We start from the raw sequence: 18,737 nt of genomic DNA on the forward strand, positions 1-18,737 counted from the left end.
AAACGATTTTATGAAGATGAATCTTTTGCTCCTGGTTGCAAGTGTTAAATCATTACTGCTTCTGGCCATTCAATAAATGACGGTGAAATAGCGAGAATATAACAGAGGCCATATCAAGTGAGTATATGGCTGTAGATGAGTTTCTGTGTATTCTTCCGGTTTGACCAGCAGGTCCCAGGGCCACTGGGCACAGAGGTGCTTGGTATACTAAGAATTCTGTAGTAAAGGGTTCTAGATACATTAAGAAAAAAGTAAATCTTGATTTTTGTAAAAAATAAGACTGTGGAACAAGATCGATCAGAATATTAAGGTTAATTGCCTATGTGTTGTGACTAGAGATAATTATCTGAATTTTCACATTTTCTGTAACATTGTTCTTAAAATTTGGAAACCTGAAATCAGGACAAAAACCTTGGCCTGCCTTAGCAGTGACGTACAGCCTAGGGATTTGCTGCCATTTGGGGCTTTCTTAAGGAAAAGCCTGGCTGGACGCGGTGGCTCACGCCTGTCATCCCAGCACTTTGGGAGGCCGAGGTGGGCAGATCACCTGAGGACAGGAGTTCAAGATCAGCCTGGCCAACACGATGAAACCCTGTCTCTACTAAAATACAATAGTTAGCCGGGCATGGTGGTGGCACAGGCCCGTAGTCCCAGCTACTCAGGAGGCTGAGGTGGGAGAATCGCTTGAACTCGGGAGGCAGAGGTTGCAGTGAGCCGAGATTGCACCACAGCACTCCAGCCTGGGCAACAGAGTGAGGCTCCATCTCAAAAAAAAAGAAAAGCTCCCTTTTCCTTTCCCAGCACGTCGTCTTCTCAATATAGACAGCAGAAGTCAAAAACAGCCCAGTCAGGGTGCGGCCACCAGGGATTCGACAGCAGTGCCAGTGTTTGTAAACCTAGCCAGGATACAGTAACAAAGTGGCTGGCTAGGTCGAGAACCAGGACGGTGCCAGCTCAGGTTCCCACACTCAACACAGAACTCAGGACCTTGCTGGTGATGGGCTTAGCTGAATGGCTTCTTCATCCTTTTGCAAGAGCAGAAACAGCAAACTATCCGAGACACCATGGCTGTTCCCACTCGCCCAACTCACTCATGCCTGTGGTTCTCATCCCCGAAACCCAAATCCTTGGGTAGTGCCCAGCTCTGCTAAGTACATTCTTCAAGGAACAGCCCCGTTTGTGGAACAGGGCTCTTCCATCCCTGAAGGCATGCTTCTGCCTCGGGAACCGGAATCATAACCTGTGCCGAAGGAAGCGCCTAAAGAAGTACGTGAGGAATTGAAGATTTTTGGAAGAGGCAGCTGTAAATAGGAGGACTTTTATTTAATTTTTTGCTGACATAACTATGAGGCAAAACAAAATTGACACCATACAAAATAACTTTATAAAATATCATTCACATCATATTTTATCAGATTTACAGCATTCTGTGCATGTTAGGGGTTATGTAAGGAGGTGAAAAAACACTATGCCAAACTTTTAGTATTAGTTTATATACACACAGTAAGAAACAAAACAAGTAACTGTTAGGTTTTCCATGAATTTATTGCAAAAATAGTGCAAACTACTTAACCTAGTAAGCTGTAAAAACAAACTAGAAAGGACCCAGCTAAGCTTAAACATGACAATAGATGCTCAGTTTCTCAGCATTTAGCTTTCTTCACCAGTTTTATCTTGACAATCAAGACCACTCCCCATCTGTTCAGTCTCGGGTGAGTGCTGAGGAGTAGAGAAATGTGAAGACGGGCCCTGGAGAGACCAGAGGCTCGGGCTGCCTGACTTCAGCAACACATTTAGAATCATGCTACTTCCTCAATTGCAATTTTTCTGAGGTCTGTGTTGGGGGAAAAAAGAAAAAAAAAAAAAAAAAAAAAGGGGACATGATTTTTAACCTTGAGCTTAGAAATAAGTTACCCAACCTCTTGATGACATGGAGAAACGAATTAAGAAAGCAGCATGAACAGAAAGGATTCAGAACATTATTGTCTGCTTATAAACATAGTATCCGCCTCCTCGGGTGTATTTGGCTAAAGTAATATTCTAATATAGGGCAACCTTCGAGCCAGATATTGCAGCAATTTTTTTTATTTTTTATTTTTTTAAGGATACTATATCCCTACAAGAGTAATTTTTAAATTTCTTTCAACAGTCTATTGGGGTCCAAAAAGTATATATCTAAACAAAAATAACAAAAGCAAAACAAAATGCTACATGTAAAAGCTAAAGAAATAAAATGCAGCATATTCAGGTTCTTTTTCTTGAGGTACCTATATAAATTTAATCACCTGCCCCAAAGTCCTCTCGTTAGGTTAAAAACACACTGCGTCCTGGGGAGCCAATTGCCCGGCGCGTCTTATTACTGAGAAAGTGCAAGAATGCTGATCATCTTCTGCAGCATACTGAAGGATGATTTACTCTTTACAAAATAGAGCTTAAGTATCAACCTGATGGAAGTTAGAAAATTAAAAACATTTAAGTAGAATCATCTCTCTCTCTTTTTATTTTTGAGACCCTGCAGCAAAAAGCCTCCCAAATCAACTTTCAAAGTTCTGCCATTAAGGAATGTTGGTTCTCTTGTAAAATTCAGAGATCTCTTTAAAATAGTAAAACTATAGACTACAGGAAAGATCCCTAATTTTTATTTCTTATTGGTATAAAATCAAATTCTTAAGACTCCAAAATATTGTTACCTCCAAAGAATTAAGTAAAAAAAGATCGCCATAGTAGGAAAAGTCTAGAATTGTAAACTGCCAAATATAAAAGCATGGTAAGTCATCAACCTATCTCATTTTCTTACCTGTCAGAAAGCATTCCTAACTCACAGGCACGCAGGGCTGCTGCTGAATGCAGGCCTCTGCCTCCACAAAGCCACGAGCTCTGGCCCGCCCCTTTCTGTCCATGGCCATTAGCACCTCCACCAGGTAGGTCAGGAGAGATGAAATCGACAACAGTCCATTTGCTGCTTATGAAATAAACTCTTAGAAAATGTGCCAGAGGAAGAAGGGGCATGAATGGCTAGAAAAGCAATGATGAGGGTACATGGGATTTTTTTTCTGGCCGCCCCTTCACTGGCACAGAAAATGAAGTGATAAGCTATAAATATGTGCATAGAGGAGTTTGGACTTTATTGATTGTAAAATGTTAAGTTTGCTCTTGGACATTTTTTTTTTCTTTTCACAGGGGGGCAGTCGGGATTATAATACACTGCAGCAGTAGGCTGGGGGAAAGTCTATCAAATTCCATGACCAATTGGACTTTTCTCCCCACCTGTAATATAAATAAAATACGTACTGTTTCATACTGATTTTGTTTTCAATGCATTGGGGTTCAACATAAAAGGCACAAATAAATAAAAATATCATTAAATAAACGGAAATTACAATTTCAAGTTTCATGTGGAGTTGTATCTCACTGTTTGGTTACTTTTTCCAATTAAATTTGACAGACTTAGTAATAGCACCCAACTGTTTAACTGAGGTAGATCCACATTGTAAAGAAAGCTGGGTCCCCTCCATTTTATCTCTAAATTTATGATACTTTTATCAAAACACAAAAATCCATTTAAATCATATGCAGAAGCGATGACAGGTGGTACTACCTGAAGAAAGCTTAGTACATGAGCAGGTTTGCAAATAAGACCTACGCCCAAACTGCACTCTCCATCAGCCATACAGAAATCTCAGACTGGAGGGAGGAAAAAAAAAGAAACATTAAAAAAAACAAAAACAAAAAACCCTGAAAGTCGCAAGACTTTTAGAACAGGTCTTTTTGACTGTCACAGAAATGCACAATGGTCCATTTTCATCAAGCTATGGCCACAGCCAAGCTAGACAAGAGAGAGAAAGAGAGACAGAGAGAGAGAGAAAGAGAGACAGACAGAGAAAGAGAGAGAGAGAGACACAGAGAGGTGGGTCACTGAATGCTTCCCTTTAACTCCAGAAAAAATAACTTGAATTATGATACAGCATCTTGATCTGAACAGTTTACACTCACTCTGCCTAATATTTTTGCATACTCTGAAACTCACAAATTTAACATCTGATTAAGGCTTAAAGTGGCATTGCCACCTAGCATCATGCAAGCGTGGACATCTTCAAGACACACAGCATGGTATTCAACTAAAGACAATGACATGAAGCCTCAGAATTGTATTTAGCAGGTACTATAATTTTATAATTAATTTTACAATTCATGTAGCAAATGGAAAATCATACAGAGAGGCCAATGTCTATAAATAAGAGTTTATACAGAAACTGTCAATTTACAAAACAGCACTGCATGGTTTCTATATTGCAAGCACAAGACATGGTCACATGGTTCCACTGTACAGGCAGAAACAAGCCCATAGACAATACATAGAGAGTACCACCTGAAACGAGGGCCTTGGAGTGGCTCCGCTTCTTAGAAAATAGTGAACTTTCAATGGTCATAATACATTTTGATTCAAAATGTCTTCTAAAATGTGTTCGCTGTGGGGGAAAATTAAGAAGGGGCAAAAATCCATCTATGGAACTTTTGAATTCATTTTTGGTTCTTTTTCAATTATTTTATAAAAATAAAATAAAACTAGAAAAACTGATAAAACTAAGGGTTAAAACCCCTCAATATGTATTAGGTAAGTAATCTGAAGTGTACCAGAGGTAAGAAAAAGCTGGATTTAGATACTACATTCTTTTCCTGTATTTAATGAGTAATTAGCCACTTTGCTGCACAGAAACTTATAAATTATTCTCTCAAAACTTTTTTAAAAATAAAAACTTGCCTCTACAGTTACAAAACATGAATTCATACCTTTAACAACTACATTAAAATCCACTATCAAACTCAGGCCCGGAATTTCAACGCAACGCCACCCTCCATACTGTAGGATTCGAGTCGCGCGTTCTGTTTGGCTTTGACGAGGAACTGGGATTGCCGCCACGGTGCTCCCTCTGCAGCCTGTGCCTCTGCGGAGGGGGAGGCCGTTCCTTGCCTTTCAGGATGGTGGGCTGGGGAAGAAAGAGGGGAGGGCCAAGAGGAGCCACCAAGAAAAACTTTCTAGGTATTTAAGAAATAAGTACATGGGATTACTTCCCTGCTTAAAATCAATAAAATCACCCCCTGACAGGGAAAGGTGGTTTCTCATTAGGCCATTAGCCAAGAAACTGCTCAATACCTGGCTTGAAAAAGCTAGAGATAAAAACTGCCCATTAGGTAAGTCAAAACTGGTGTCCTATATGCACAGCTCAAGGTGACATCACACCAAAGTAAGCGGTTTCCCAGGAAGTCACAAAACAGAGCAACAGTAATGAAGAGCATTCCAAAATAAGGGTCACAGGACTGAATAGCACCTTACAGCTGAGGACTTCACACATTCTACAAAGACATGATTCCAATTCCTTTTTAAAAAATCTACTTCCATTACAATAAATATTCTTGTCGAGTGACTATGAGAACAAGACCACCAGGCTTTGCAGATGGTCATGGTCAACGTGGAAAAGATGGGTCTTGCACCAATCTCCTGCAATCCTGGCAGAGGTGGACTTGGTCAGGGTATGGGAAAAACCACAAGACTGGAACCAAGCGTTTTCCGCAATGAGACCAAGTGCGTCCCCCGCGGCTCCAGACCACATGGCATCACAGTTTACAAGTCAAGGGCTGAGGAGCGGAAAGAAAGCTTCGAAGGCTGGAGGTCCATGCCTACCTTGTGGAATGGCACAGGCTTAGTTCCCCAGAGAAACACAGCCCCAATATGATTCTGAAAGGACACTGAGGACCGGACTTTAAAGGCACAGAATCTGAGACTGGGTCTTCCAGAACGCGATCAGGCTGGCACCGATGCAGACAGAGAAAGGCCTGGGCACCACTGGCTTCTTGGGACAGAGGGACCTGCCCTCTCCCACCCAAGACTGCGCACACAGCTCCCAGAGTTCAAAGGAGTCCCGGACCCCTACACAAGCACCCCAATCTATGAAGTCGCCTGCCTTGTGCCCCGCTGGTCGGTGCTGTGGGGTGTTCTTGGGATCAACTCCCTCATTTTAAGGACCTTGAAGCTTCAAAAAGAACTGAATGAGAATGGCCCCAACGTCCAGTTCCTGGAGACACTTGGGGGAAAGAGTTAATATTTGGTGTTTTAGCTTTAACTCTGAACTACTTAAATCCAAGGAGGTTTTAAATAGGAGATAATTCAGCCTCTTCCTACCTCCCAAAAGGGGGTTGGGGGGTGAGGCGAGGACTTAACCCTTTAGTCATACTACCCACAGCATTTAAAGACCTAACACATCTAAAATTTCCACACCAACCAATAAGATAGAAATGTGTTAACAAAAGCACCAGGAATCTTCAGTTCTCTCACTTCTGAGTAAATTCTCACAAACGCGAAGATGGTGGGAGAGCCCCAGCGCAGCGTTCCGGAGATGCGCGTGCAGGAACCTTGTGGTGGATCTGCGTGCCGCAGCTCCCATGACTGAGTCCAGGGGCGAGCAGCCGCGCAGCGTCCCCTCAAACACCCTGGACCAGATTCTGACGGCCCAAGGCCAGCCCAGCAGACCCAAGCAGCCAGTACCCTGGGTCCGCAGGCAATGGGACACCCACGAGTGCCCAAGCCTCTTGAGGTCTGTTCGCACGGAACAGTCTAGTGGCAGAATTACAAAACATTCTGAGAGAGACTGCAAAGGACACTTAGCTCTTCCGGAATTAAAGCACGCGACGTAGCATAAAAAGCATCGAAACCCCAAACAGCAGTGTTAAAGGCAACTGCTTCCAGGTAGTGACGTAGTAGAACCGCCGGGGCCAAACTCAGTCTCTGATGAGCAACCAATACGAGAACGGGGCCACCTCCAAACACCCAGATGCCAACTGCAAACCATCGCCCGCCAACTCAGAAGAAAACTCATGGAGAAACTGGGGCGAGCGCTAACCTGAAGATCGGGGAACACAGGGAACCCAAAGAAAGAAGAGAAGGAGGCCCGGGCCCGCAGCACAGTGTAGGGAAAAATGACATTTCTGACAGCAAAGTGGTTAATCACAGGGAGGGGTGTTCAGAGCCTCCCAGGACCGACTTCCCGCAAGTCAGCATCAGACGGTCCACTGCACCACTAGTGGGAACTTCTACTTCAAAACACCAGCTGTAGGCCCTGTGTTCTTTCAAACAAAGGGCCCTGGATTTGAACAGAATGCTTTGTTTTCAACCCTTAGTTTGTTTTGCAGTAGGGAGTGAGAGTAACCCAAGGTCCCAAAGTCAAAGGCCAATTACATCTGCATTGTCCTTGAAACCATGCAACTATTTTAAATGTACTATTTGCACGACAGTCGGTGTTGAAGCACCTTTGTGATTTTACAGAGGGTATAAAAGGGAGGACAGGACAGAGGAGCCCATTTTCAACCCATTCGTAAAGCAGAAAAAAAAGTGCTTTCTTATATTAAACAGGAAAGTGAAAAGCCAGGCAGGACACAGGCTGTTTCAAGCTTTTGCCACACACAGACCTGTGCAGGCTCCTGCCAGCCTGAAGGACAGCGTGCTGTCCCGTGCAGAGAACCCTCCCATGCCACTCGTGCCAGTCGTAGAATCCTAGAATCTCAAAGCTGCGCAGCATGGAGGTGACCCTGGTCCACCTGACACAGCAGAGGAGGAGGGGCTGCCCGTGGGTCACAGTATGGCACACACATTTTCAAGCCAGAACTGAACAGATAGATGTTCACAATTCAGTTTATTCAGGCAACATATTGGCTGTTTTCAGTGTGGACAGCTACACTTAAGAGCAAACATGATGATCTATTGAGAATTCAGAGGTAGCCTTTATCTGCATTTTTTTTTTTTAAACTAAAAGGTATTTAGGAACCACCTTCTGTAGTGATTTGGCTAAGCCAATACATTCACTTTAGACAATAACATGGCAAAACGTACTGAAAGAAGCATAAGCGAGGGCACCGTAATGGCACTGGTGTGACTTGGACACACACACAGACTGGTCTGGGCTGAAATACTTCTTGCTGGGGGTGACACAGGGTAGCCTGACCACAGAGTGACACACGGGGGATACAGCACACACTGCTACTCTAGCAAAACAACGGGCACAAATGACAGCTTTGACACAACAGTGACCTCATGGCTTTAAAATGACTCTGACCACAGAGACGCAAGGAGGCCCTCGCGTCCTAGTAGCAGGCGGAGCAGATGCCTCCCATCCGGACTGTCCAGGCTGGGTGGAACTCGAAGACCGTGCTTTGGAGAGCCATGGTAAGCGACGAGGAATCAAACAGACCACAACACAAGACCGCAACGAGTCTGCTTAGGACTATATCATCAGGCACCGAGAGACCATGTTCTCCTAGTGTGTTAAAGATCTAAAACTTCCCTTCAAAAGAAAAAGAAAATGAGGCGAACTTGTCCTTCATAAATGGTCAACAAATACGAAGCTCAAGGGCGGCACAGAGTTAAGTCCACACAACTCTAACACATAATACTGAATACGAGGCAGTGTCTCCCTAAGAGAGCCGCGTGGTGCATTCATATCACTTCTCCTAACATAAATCTATTTACAGTCATCTCAAACGAGTACAGCAGATGCAAAGTGAGACATCGTAAAAAGAAGTTGTCAAAAAATCAGTGCAATTCTTTTGAGTTGAAGATTTTCCTTACAGAAAAGGGTCAGCATGTGTGTGTGTAACAGGGGCACCCCCGAGACCAAATCCCAGGTGCACTGCATCTGCACCGAAGAGCATCACAGCAGACGCAACTGCTGGCACGGCAGCGAGCGCGCAACTTCTCGGTCACTTTGGGGAAGGACTTCAAACATAAAGAAAATACTCGAGTTCTGCAAGTGAGGCGCATGAGCACTGAGGGAGTTTCTATTTATTGTACATTCCTTTTCTCATGAGCGTGAGAGATGGGTCAGAGAGAGGTCACAGGAAAATGTCGTATGGCTTGTCTGGGCCACTGGGATTGTCCACTGTCTGGATTATGTCGACTTCTAAAGCTCCTCCTAATGGAACCGCCTTATGTGTAGAAAAATGCCCACGAAAAATCCTTTGAACTGTCCAGCGGGTCACAGTCCCGCCGAAGGACTCAATCAGTTGCCAGAGGTGCAGGGAGCAAGCCACGGGCCACCAGCACGGGCAGCCGAGAAGCCGCCCCAGCCCCAAAAGCCTCCTGGGGACACTCTGGTGTCCTGGCTGCCTGGCGTGTGGCCGGTCTATCCTTAGCATATTGTATCAAATATAGAATTTGACTGAAAAACTGCCTTGTAAAAATAAAATTTAAACCATCCCGCAGATCAATGTAAAATTACATTGCTGCATATATAAGAAAAACAATTCATCCAGAAAAATCACATTTGTGGCTTTCAAAAATAAATCATCCAGCAAACTTGAAGGTAAACATTAGGTAATTTATAAAAGTTGGGGAAATCATTTCTATCACATCCATTAGGTACCACGTGCACTGGAATATCTGTGTCGGCCAAACCAAACCAGAGCAGAAAGGAAAAAATAAATAGCAATATTTGCATTTAACAGCAATAAAAGTAACAAATAACAACAACAGTAAAACCCCCCACCTACTAACCCCACTACAGGAACTGAACTGACATGATGTGTTCTAACAGGCGCTGAGTCACCGGGGTAAACATCAGTGATAGCAGTTTGGGTCAGCCTCAAACAAACAGGGCGGAGGTCACTGCCCGCTTCCGACAGTTCCCTCTTGGGCAGGCTGTACAATGGGCACGCATCGTTCGTGGTTCTAGAGTGCAAACATTCATTCAAAGGAGTGTGACACCACCACCGAAAAGCAACATCATCTTGAAAAGAAAAGGGAGACCCGAATGTGCTATAAAATGTCTGCATGTAAAGACTGCTTGAACCAGAGAAAACCAAAACCGAAGGAAAACAATCCCTTTCTAAAAGTATAGCTATGCCCAGTTTTACAAAATTTATCCAAACCAGGAAAATCTGAGCTTAGGACACACAAACAACAGGACGGTGGCTTTGCGTCACCGCAGGGCTCTCACACACGAGGGCAGCTTTCCACGGCTCCCCTGGTGTTCGTTAATAGATTCGTCATTACAGCAAGAACTTGTCAAATGTGATAGGTTAGTGGTAAAAGGATGGGAGTACATCAATGCTGTTAAAAAGTGAACATGTAAAAAATACCAGGAAGAGTCCTAGTACAGGAATCGAATCAGGAGACCTCTTTTAAAGAGATGAGATAAAAATCCCAGTTTTTCTTTTAAACAAACCCAGACTTCTACAACATAATTTTCACATTCAGTTTGCTTAAAGCAAGGCACACCTTACTTAACAGTGGGATGGGGACAAAGCCAGCGAGTGGGCACCCCTCAAATCTCAACAGGCCCGGCGGGCAGCACTGGACGGGGAAGGATGGGGAGGCCCCAGGCACCCACAGGATCAGAGGATCAGATGCCGGGGATGGGGCCGCCTCTGGCTTCCACGTGAACAGGGCTGGGACTTACCCTACTGTACTCTGAGGTTTTACACTGTCTCAAAATTTATCCTAATAATGCAGGGATTGGTAAAAATTTGAGAAAACAATTGTTTACCTGAGAAATTGTAACTACAGCCATTTAAACTCTGAATCATCAGACATGTACAAAGGTATTCAGCTGACCCAGCTGGAGATGTTTGGTCTATTCATGTTTTTAGTATTAAAAGTTTTATAAAACAAGCATAGGGCTATAAAAAAGTACCCTTCTCAAAGTACTCCGGCCCACTAAAAAGAAAACTTTTCCTTCAAAATGATTAAAAAAAAAAAAAAAAAATTGTAGTCCTACTTTTCTGCCAGCCCAGTCTGTCCCAGGCATCTGCTCAGGAAGCACCTCCTCCCTGCCGCGCGCTGCCAGAGCTGGGTCCTCAGGCCCCAGGGAGCCCAGGGCTGCAGGCCATCGCTCAGACACAGATGCCCAGGCCAGCCCTGAAGTACCGCACTCAGGAGGTGGCAGCAGGCCCACAAATCTGCATTTTAAACAAGAACCACCATCCCCCAGACAGAGAGCCTGATGCAGGTGCAAGAAACACACCTTCGAGACACGTAGTTCCAGATGATTCTAGAAATGGCTGGAAACTAATTTCCAATTTGAAAAGTTACTAGTCACAAGATTCCCTCCTTAGCTTGAATGCATCTGTTAATTTAAGCTAAGAGCATGCCTGTATCCTTCTGAAAACAGGAGAAAGTGCCACTTGCCAATAAAACAACAGGGAATTGCGATTTCTTAGAGTGGGGGCTTCTGTCATTGAAAAAGATTAAAAAAAAAATACAGCCAGAAGAGATTAATGCCATTAATAAGACACACACACACAGGGACACACGCGTGCGTACACACACACACACCACTCTGAGTACACGTCTTCACAAATAATAGTCATCCCTTTGTCATTGCCGCCAACATCCAGGCGAGGTGTCCGGCAACCCCCCACCCGCGGCCTGCTGCCCCTCCTGCTGCCTCCGAAGCAGCTGAGCACGAAGGCGGAGGGGGTGCCGCTCAGCAGGAGGCAGCTCCTTTGGCACCCCACCCCACCACAGTGCCGAGGTAAGTGTCGCACAGGGCCGGGGAGGGAACAGCAGCAGGAAGGGGGAATCTAAGGAGCGCACAGCAGCACTAGGGGAGGCTCGCCTCCTTCCTGACGCCTCTACACGGAACGCGGAATTGAGTCTTACTAAAACTGTGTACAGAGACAAAAAGCGCACTCAGCACAAACAGAGTTGTCTGTTGTTAGCCTTCACAATTGTCCGCAGCGTCAGTCTTAGTGCAACAGTTTCTAGACTGGCAACCCCACGCCTGGGGCCCCAAATGCAAACCCCAGAAGAATGGCCTACGCCTTCTGCTGGCCCTGCCATCCTTGGGCCTCCCAGGGCCAGGCAGGCTCCTTCACTGTGACTGACAGCCTCACGCCCAGCAGAGCCACCACCGACAGCTTTCTACAAATCTCAGTGCATAGATCTATGAAAGTCATCTGACAAAAGCGCACACGGAGAGGAGTGCGTCCCGACACACGAATGTGTTTCCCAGCAATGCAAGAATAAATAATTTCCACTTGTGCTTCATCAGCTGAGTGAGTGACACGGGGGATGAGGCGGCAGGGAGGGCGGCGAGCGGCGCGGAGAGCATACCCGTCCCCTCCCGAGGGTACACGCTGCACAGTCTCTACGGGGGGGAAGCGGGTTGCTGTCACATTAACTGCATATTCCTGTCCTTAAGCACTAAGAACTGAGAGGCGGTCTCGTCTCCAGGCTCCAAAACACTCTTGATATGCTAAACAGATCACAGAAGCACCCCATAGTCAATAAAATGAAAAAACAGCATCTATCTATCACATTAATACTGCAAACCAGATATATATAATTTTCTCTTACATTAAAGACATAACAGTGAAAAAGGATTGTACTGTATTCATCACCACAGACCCGTATTCTTTAAAAACTTTGGAAAATAAATGTCACAGTCCTATAGGACAAATCTGATGATTAGACTGTCAGTCTATTGTCTTTTTTCTTTTTTTAAATACATTTTTATTAAAATGGCACTTGTCTGCCAACCTCTCTGGACCGGGAAATGCTGTAAACACATGGGGCCCACCTTCTACCACTGCTCCTTAGTTCAGGCCGGGGGAAGGGCGGTGCTGGCAGAGCACGGCACCTGCGGAGGCCTCTGCATGGCCACCGGCCCTCGGCCAAGGACCTTGGGTGAGCCACGCCAGCGGCACACGAGCATCGCCTGGAAATCAACTTTAGTGACAACATCAGAATGTTCAAGGCTTTAAAACCACAATTGTGTTTTGTGTTGCTTTCACTCTCAGAAGATTCACAGCTAGTTTGAGCCCATCAATTTCATAGAGAATCATGTATTAAAAACAAGTAAATTGAATGACCAAATAAATTAAAAATGTTTTAAAGCCCTGAGTTCATAGACTGGTTTTAGATTTTTAGGAAACACGGGACTCTATTTTAATAAGCAGCTTATAGATTTTAGCAAACCGTATTTCCTATGACATTGGGTTCTCATACAGGTCTGCAGTTCAAAATCCAAGTGTGAAATCTGGGACAGAAGGCATTCTGGAAAACGGAGAATCTAATAAAATCAATGACGTCTCATGTTCAATGCTGGCTGTCACGGAAGGGCTGGCCATCTGTTGGTCTGAGTGTAGCTGGTCTCGTGAATCCCACTCGGTACACAATCGCTAAACACTAAAACATGTCAAGCAAAGTACATGGTGCGCAGAGTGTCTTGGTGAACCTGGACCGCCTTGGCCAGTGCTTGGTGGTCTCGCCCGTTACTCTGCCCAGAGGTATGGCTTCCTTCAGCACTGCAGGGATGAGAGAGACAGAGAATGAGAACGTGCAGCCTTAATGCACGATGAGGCGGTGCGTCCATAACTAAGTCGGGATGGCACGGCAGGAACCTGGGGGAGGGGAGAGTCCCATGCTGCCGGCCATGCCACTAATAAGGCCTTCTAGGGTGCTGGCTCCAGCTGCCGGGGCCCTGCTGCTTCCCCGGAAAAGCAGCTTTTTCCTGGAAAAGCAGCTGCCAACACCCGTGGCAAAAACGACCGCTGCTGTGGTCTCCAGGCAGCAATACCGCTCACCTGTCATGTTCCTTGTCCACCAGGTGGTACCTGGCCCGGAAGGCCACCAGGTGGGCGTAGTATGCTGGCGCCGGGATGGACACGGAGCGTGTGCAGCGCACGTAGGTGTGACACAGCTGGTAGGTGAGGATCTGCAGCTCGTCAGAGGAGAAACGGTTGTCGTCCCAGAGGACGTGATAGTGCGAAGGCCTGCTTGTCCCCTAAAAGCAGATCAGAAGATTAGACAGCTGGACTTGCATAAAATCTTGAAAAGGATACTGTGGAAGAAGATTTATATTAAAAATGCATCATAGGCCGGATGCGGCAGCTCACGCCTGTAATCCCAGCACTCTGGGAGGCCGAGGCGGGCGGATCACGAGGTCAGGCGTCTGAGTCCAGCTTGGCCAACAGAGTGAAACCCCGTCTCTACTAAAAAATACAAAAAAATTAGCCAGGCAATTGTGGCACGCGCCTGTAGTCCCAGCTACTTGGGAGACTGAGGCAGGAGAATCGCTTGAACCCAGGAGGTGGAGGTTGTGGTGAGCCGAGATCCCGCCACTGTGCTCCAGCCTGGGCAACAGAGAGAGACGCCTCCGTCTCAAAAAAAAAAAACAGCATCATAACTACATATAGTAAATGGCCCCATATGTGTAAAACTGTACACATTTATTTACACACAGAAAAATCATAGCAAAGATATAAAGCAGGCTGGGTGCAGTGGCTCACGCCTGTAATCCAAGCACTTTGGGAGGCAGATCACGAGATCAGGAGATTGAGACCATCCAGGGTTTCATGCAGGTGAAACCCTGTCTCTAGTAAAAATACAAAAAATTGCTGGGCGTGGTAGCAGGTGTCTGTAGTCCCAGCTACTCGGGAGGCTGAGGCAGGAGAATAGTGTGAACCCGGGAGGCGGAGCTTGCAGTGAGCCGAGACTGTGCCACTGCACTCCAGCCTGGGACAGAGTGCGACTCCATCTCCAAAAAAAAAAAAAAAGATATAAAGCAATATGAAAGTGGACGTAACAAGGACAGTGCCATTTGTGTATATTACTTTTTATATAATTGATTTATAACAGCAAGAAAAAGACCTCTAACAAAAGTTACGCATTAGGCCGGGTGTGGTGGATCACGCCTGTCATCCCAGCACTTTGGGAGGCCAAGCCGGGCAGATCACCTGAGGTCAGGAGTTTGAGACCAGCCTGGCCAACATGGCGAAACCCCCTCTCCACTAAAAATACAAAAATTAGCCATGTGTGGTGGCGTGCGCCTGCAATCCCAGCTACCCAGGAGGCTGAGGCATGAGAATCACTGGAACCCGGGAGGCAGAGGCTGCAGTGAGCTGAGTACGTGCCACTGCACTCCAGCCTGGGCGACAGAGTGAGACTCCGTCTAAAAAAAAAAAAATTACACATCAGCAGTAACCTTGTAGAAGTGAGAGTGTGAACATGAGTACCATTTTACACACCTCCTGCGGCTGGAGATCCTTTGAAATGAAAGCAGCACTAGCTGCTGACTGCAGGCCTCTCTGCCACCGCTGCCTGCCCGCCTCACCGCCTGCTCCACCTGCCAGCCTCCCAGGCCCTTCTGACAACAACCTGTCCAGCACAGTCCCTACTACCTGCTCTGTGTCTAGCCCTGTGCTGAGGCCCCTGGTGCTGGTGGGCAGTGGAACGTTCGTCCCCGATGCTCCACTGCACACGCTCTGGCACCCCTTTCCTGGTGTGTGACTGGTGGCTGTCCCAGGGGCCTGGGGGAGTGAGGGCATCTGTCTCCGTGGGTCTACTAAGGACACAGCAGCAGTGGCAGCCTTGGGCCATAAACAGCTCACCACAGAAGCATTGCCCATTAGAAAGACTTTGGGTAGAAAGTTCAAGGAGTTTGCCCAGGAAACACGCCCGGGAGGCCCTGGTGGTTGAGGCTCCCCCACCAGGAGGGAAGCCTGAACAGAGGGCACACACAGGCAGGGCATGGCCCCAGGCCCATCTCACCAGCCCTGGCAAAGCAAGCCAAAACTGGGACAGGCGCTTTGCACCAAGAAGCACCACAAACCCTGCACGCACTCCATCGCCTGCTTCTCAACAGCAGAACCCACTCTCAACCCTTCCAACAGCAGAACCCCCTCTCAGCTCCCAGGCTGCAGGCTGGACCTGGCCACAGGCCACGACTCACCAGCCCCTATTCCTTCTCTGTCAGGCATGTGAACAACGTGACATTTTAAAATATTTCCAATGGAATATTAAAGGTATGTACAAAGTTCATAGCAAATCCTCAAACTCTAGGGTTCAAATCCTTTGGGAAGGGATATTCAAGTCCTTACTTATACTCTGAAAAACCAAAAGCACCTCTGATGAAGCTCTCTGCAGGCAGGGATGGCACGTGACTAAGGTTCCTCCTGTCCCCAGGCCGAGGCTCTGCAGAGCCAGGGTGGGGCAGCTCCTACCACGGACGTGGTGCTCCTGCACCTGCTCCCGTCAGCGCTCACAAGAATCGCCTTCGGCCAGCTGGGGGTCCCTTCATGAAGGAACCCAGGAGAGCCTCGAGGTGATAACCACACCATGGCAATCTTCTCTGAGTGCCCAGTCCTTGGCTGGAGTCTGGCCCTGACCAGTGATTGTGCGAAGACAGGACGGCAAGGCTGACTGCGCCAAGTGCTCGTGACCCAACACCAAGGCTGCCCCACGTGGCCCCTACAGCAGCTTCCCAATGGCCTTCCCAGCTGCCACCCCACGGCAGCCTGAGTGCCTCATTCCTGCTCAGACCTCACCAAGCTCCAGCCACACCACACCCCCGGCTCCCCAGGGCCCCTGGTGCTCCCTGCTCCTCAGCCCTACCAAATGGGATTTCCTTCCTCTGGGAGGTCCATGCTGACCACCTCCCAGCCCCCACCCCCACCCCAGCACCGGGCACAGCCTGGGTTTCCTGGTTCCCTGGCTACTGGCTATCTGGGCCCTACACACCACGTCCCACGTGCCAGCCAGAGGGCAAGTGTTTGTTGAATGTGGGGATGACATGGCAGACGGCCAAGACTGTCCAAAGGGGGCTCCCGTCCTTACCTGGATGCCAGCGTGACTACACAGGTAGAAGTCGAACTCGGTGGGGTGGGTGATTTTCGTGTCCACAGTCGTGCCTGCTGGAATGTTTCCACTTTTCCCAACCTTCGGCAACACAGGCATCTCGTTAGACACGGCCAGGGACCGGCAGAGCAAGCAGGCGAGCCAGGCAGCCTCGTTAGACCCGGCCAGGGACCGGCAGAGCAAGCAGGCGAGCCAGACAGCTGCGCCGCCCGCTGGCCAGGGTGCCCGATTTTGAAGTTTTTAAATTGGCTAATACAGGTCCTCAGTAGTATAATGTTAAATAAAATTTAACAAGTGCTAACCACCAAGTTAAATTAGCGAATGTTCTATGTGGGCTGGGGTTATTTTCCACCAACTCTCATGAAGGCCCATGAAGTTAAATGCAGTCTTCACTGCAGAACGTGCCTTTCATGCCTTAAGAGTCCCTCACTACTCTTGGTGCTGTTTTGATTTGAGGTCAAGATGGAAACTGTCACCAACATACAAATCTAAAGCTAAACCAGGTGACTGGCTGCGGACAGGCCCTCATCCGAGCACAGGCACACCAGCACTCCAGGCAGAGGGTCTGGGAGGCTCTGAACGCTGTCAGGAGCCCCTGTGCTCTGCTGGTGGCTTGCTCCCAGCACCTGAGAGAGCAGGGCGGCTCCATTAGACACCGTCCCAGAGGCCAGGGCGGTACATAGAACCATTCAATGGTTTAATTACAAGGTCACAAGCAGGGACCAAAAAGCCAGCCGAGATGTAGGCACGGCCACCACAGCAGCGAACCCTCATCCCACCAGCCCCGCTCCAGCATTTAGCAGGGTCCCCGATGAATTTTTTTTTAGTTGCACAAATTTTAAATATATATACAAAAAAGAATCTCCAGTGTGCTCCCTTCTTTGCAACCTTCAAATATATATATATTTATATATTTTATATATTTATATATTATATTTTATATATAAATATATATATATTTTATATATTAGAGACAGAGTCTTGCTTTGTCACCCAGGCTAGAGCACAATGGCGCGCTCTCAGCTCACTGCAACCTCTGCTTCCCGGGTTCAAGTGATTCTCCTGCCTCAGCCTCCCAAGTGGCTGGGATTACAGGCATGTGCCACCACGCCCAGCTAATTTTTGTACATTTAATAGAGACGGGATTTCACTATGTTGGTCAGGCTGGTTTTGAACTCCTGACCTCGTGATCCGCCTGCCTCGGCCTCCCAAGGTGCTGGGATTCCAGGCGTGAGCCAGCGCGTCTGGCTCTAATATCTCTTTTCAAAGTAGGTTTGGATTTTGTTCATCTGCTTTATTTCTTCTTCAGTTTCTACCTCATTAGTTTCCATTCTAGGATGGAGAAGTGGCGTGTAGGTGTCACCAGGAGTAAGCTGACTTTGGAGCCCTCCTGCCTCCTGGCAACAGAGATCTGGGGGCTGCAGCGGGGAGGAAGAGGACAGGGGAAGGCACCCAAGGCCATGAGCGCCTCAGCCTTCCCTTGACTCCTGGGGACTGAGGTCTCTTATTCCCATCCTTCTGTCTTTAGGCTTATTTTATCGCTTTCTTGTCGTACAACAAATTCATCTAAATCTACAGACTGCACTGTTTTAGCTGCATTGCATAAGGCTTGACAGGACATTCTCGTTTTTGTTAGGTTCTGAGTACTTTGTGATTTCTATTCTTGTTACATGTTTAATGCATGAGGTACTCAGCAGTGAATTGAAAGTTGAAAACATTCTTCAACTTCGTTTCTACTGTTGATTTAAAATTTAATTGTATAATGATAAAAAAATATGGCTTGAGACTGAAGTTTGGAATTCTCCTGAGACTTCCTTTATCCTGGTAGAACTTTTATAACCTTCCATGTGAACTCAGCTATTTGTAGGGAAGATTCTAACTACTAGATCTGGCTTGGCTTGTTCATTTCACTCTTCCAATTTTCAGGGGTTTTTTTTGTTTGTTTAAGACAGGTTGGAGTGCAGTGGTACAATCACAGCTCATTGAAGCCTCAACCTCCTGAGCTCAAGCAAGTCTCCTGCCTTAGCCTCCTGAGGAGCTAGGACCATAGGTGTATGCCACCATATACAATTAAGTTTTAAATTTCTTTTAGAGACGGGGTTTCACTTTG

General features: G+C 46.9%; 1 protein-coding gene across 2 annotated transcripts in view; it reads right to left on the reverse strand.

Moving 5' to 3' along the window:
* Nucleotides 1-1,304: 1,304 nt before the first annotated feature.
* AGO2 (argonaute RISC catalytic component 2) overlaps nucleotides 1,305-18,737 on the reverse strand; it is an 86,770-nt gene continuing 69,337 nt past the window's right edge. For both annotated transcript variants that reach the window (XM_023228060.2, XM_023228059.2), the window contains exons 17-19: nucleotides 16,607-16,708; nucleotides 13,576-13,775; nucleotides 1,305-13,296 (exon numbers count right to left, since the gene is read on the reverse strand). In XM_023228060.2, coding sequence (XP_023083828.1) covers nucleotides 13,188-13,296; nucleotides 13,576-13,775; nucleotides 16,607-16,708 — 411 coding nt within the window. In that variant the 3' untranslated portion in view covers nucleotides 1,305-13,187. The remainder of the gene's footprint in view (nucleotides 13,297-13,575; nucleotides 13,776-16,606; nucleotides 16,709-18,737) is intronic.

The sequence above is a fragment of the Piliocolobus tephrosceles genome, chromosome 7 (genome assembly GCF_002776525.5).
Source record: "Piliocolobus tephrosceles isolate RC106 chromosome 7, ASM277652v3, whole genome shotgun sequence".
NCBI classification, from domain to species: domain Eukaryota; kingdom Metazoa; phylum Chordata; class Mammalia; order Primates; family Cercopithecidae; genus Piliocolobus; species Piliocolobus tephrosceles.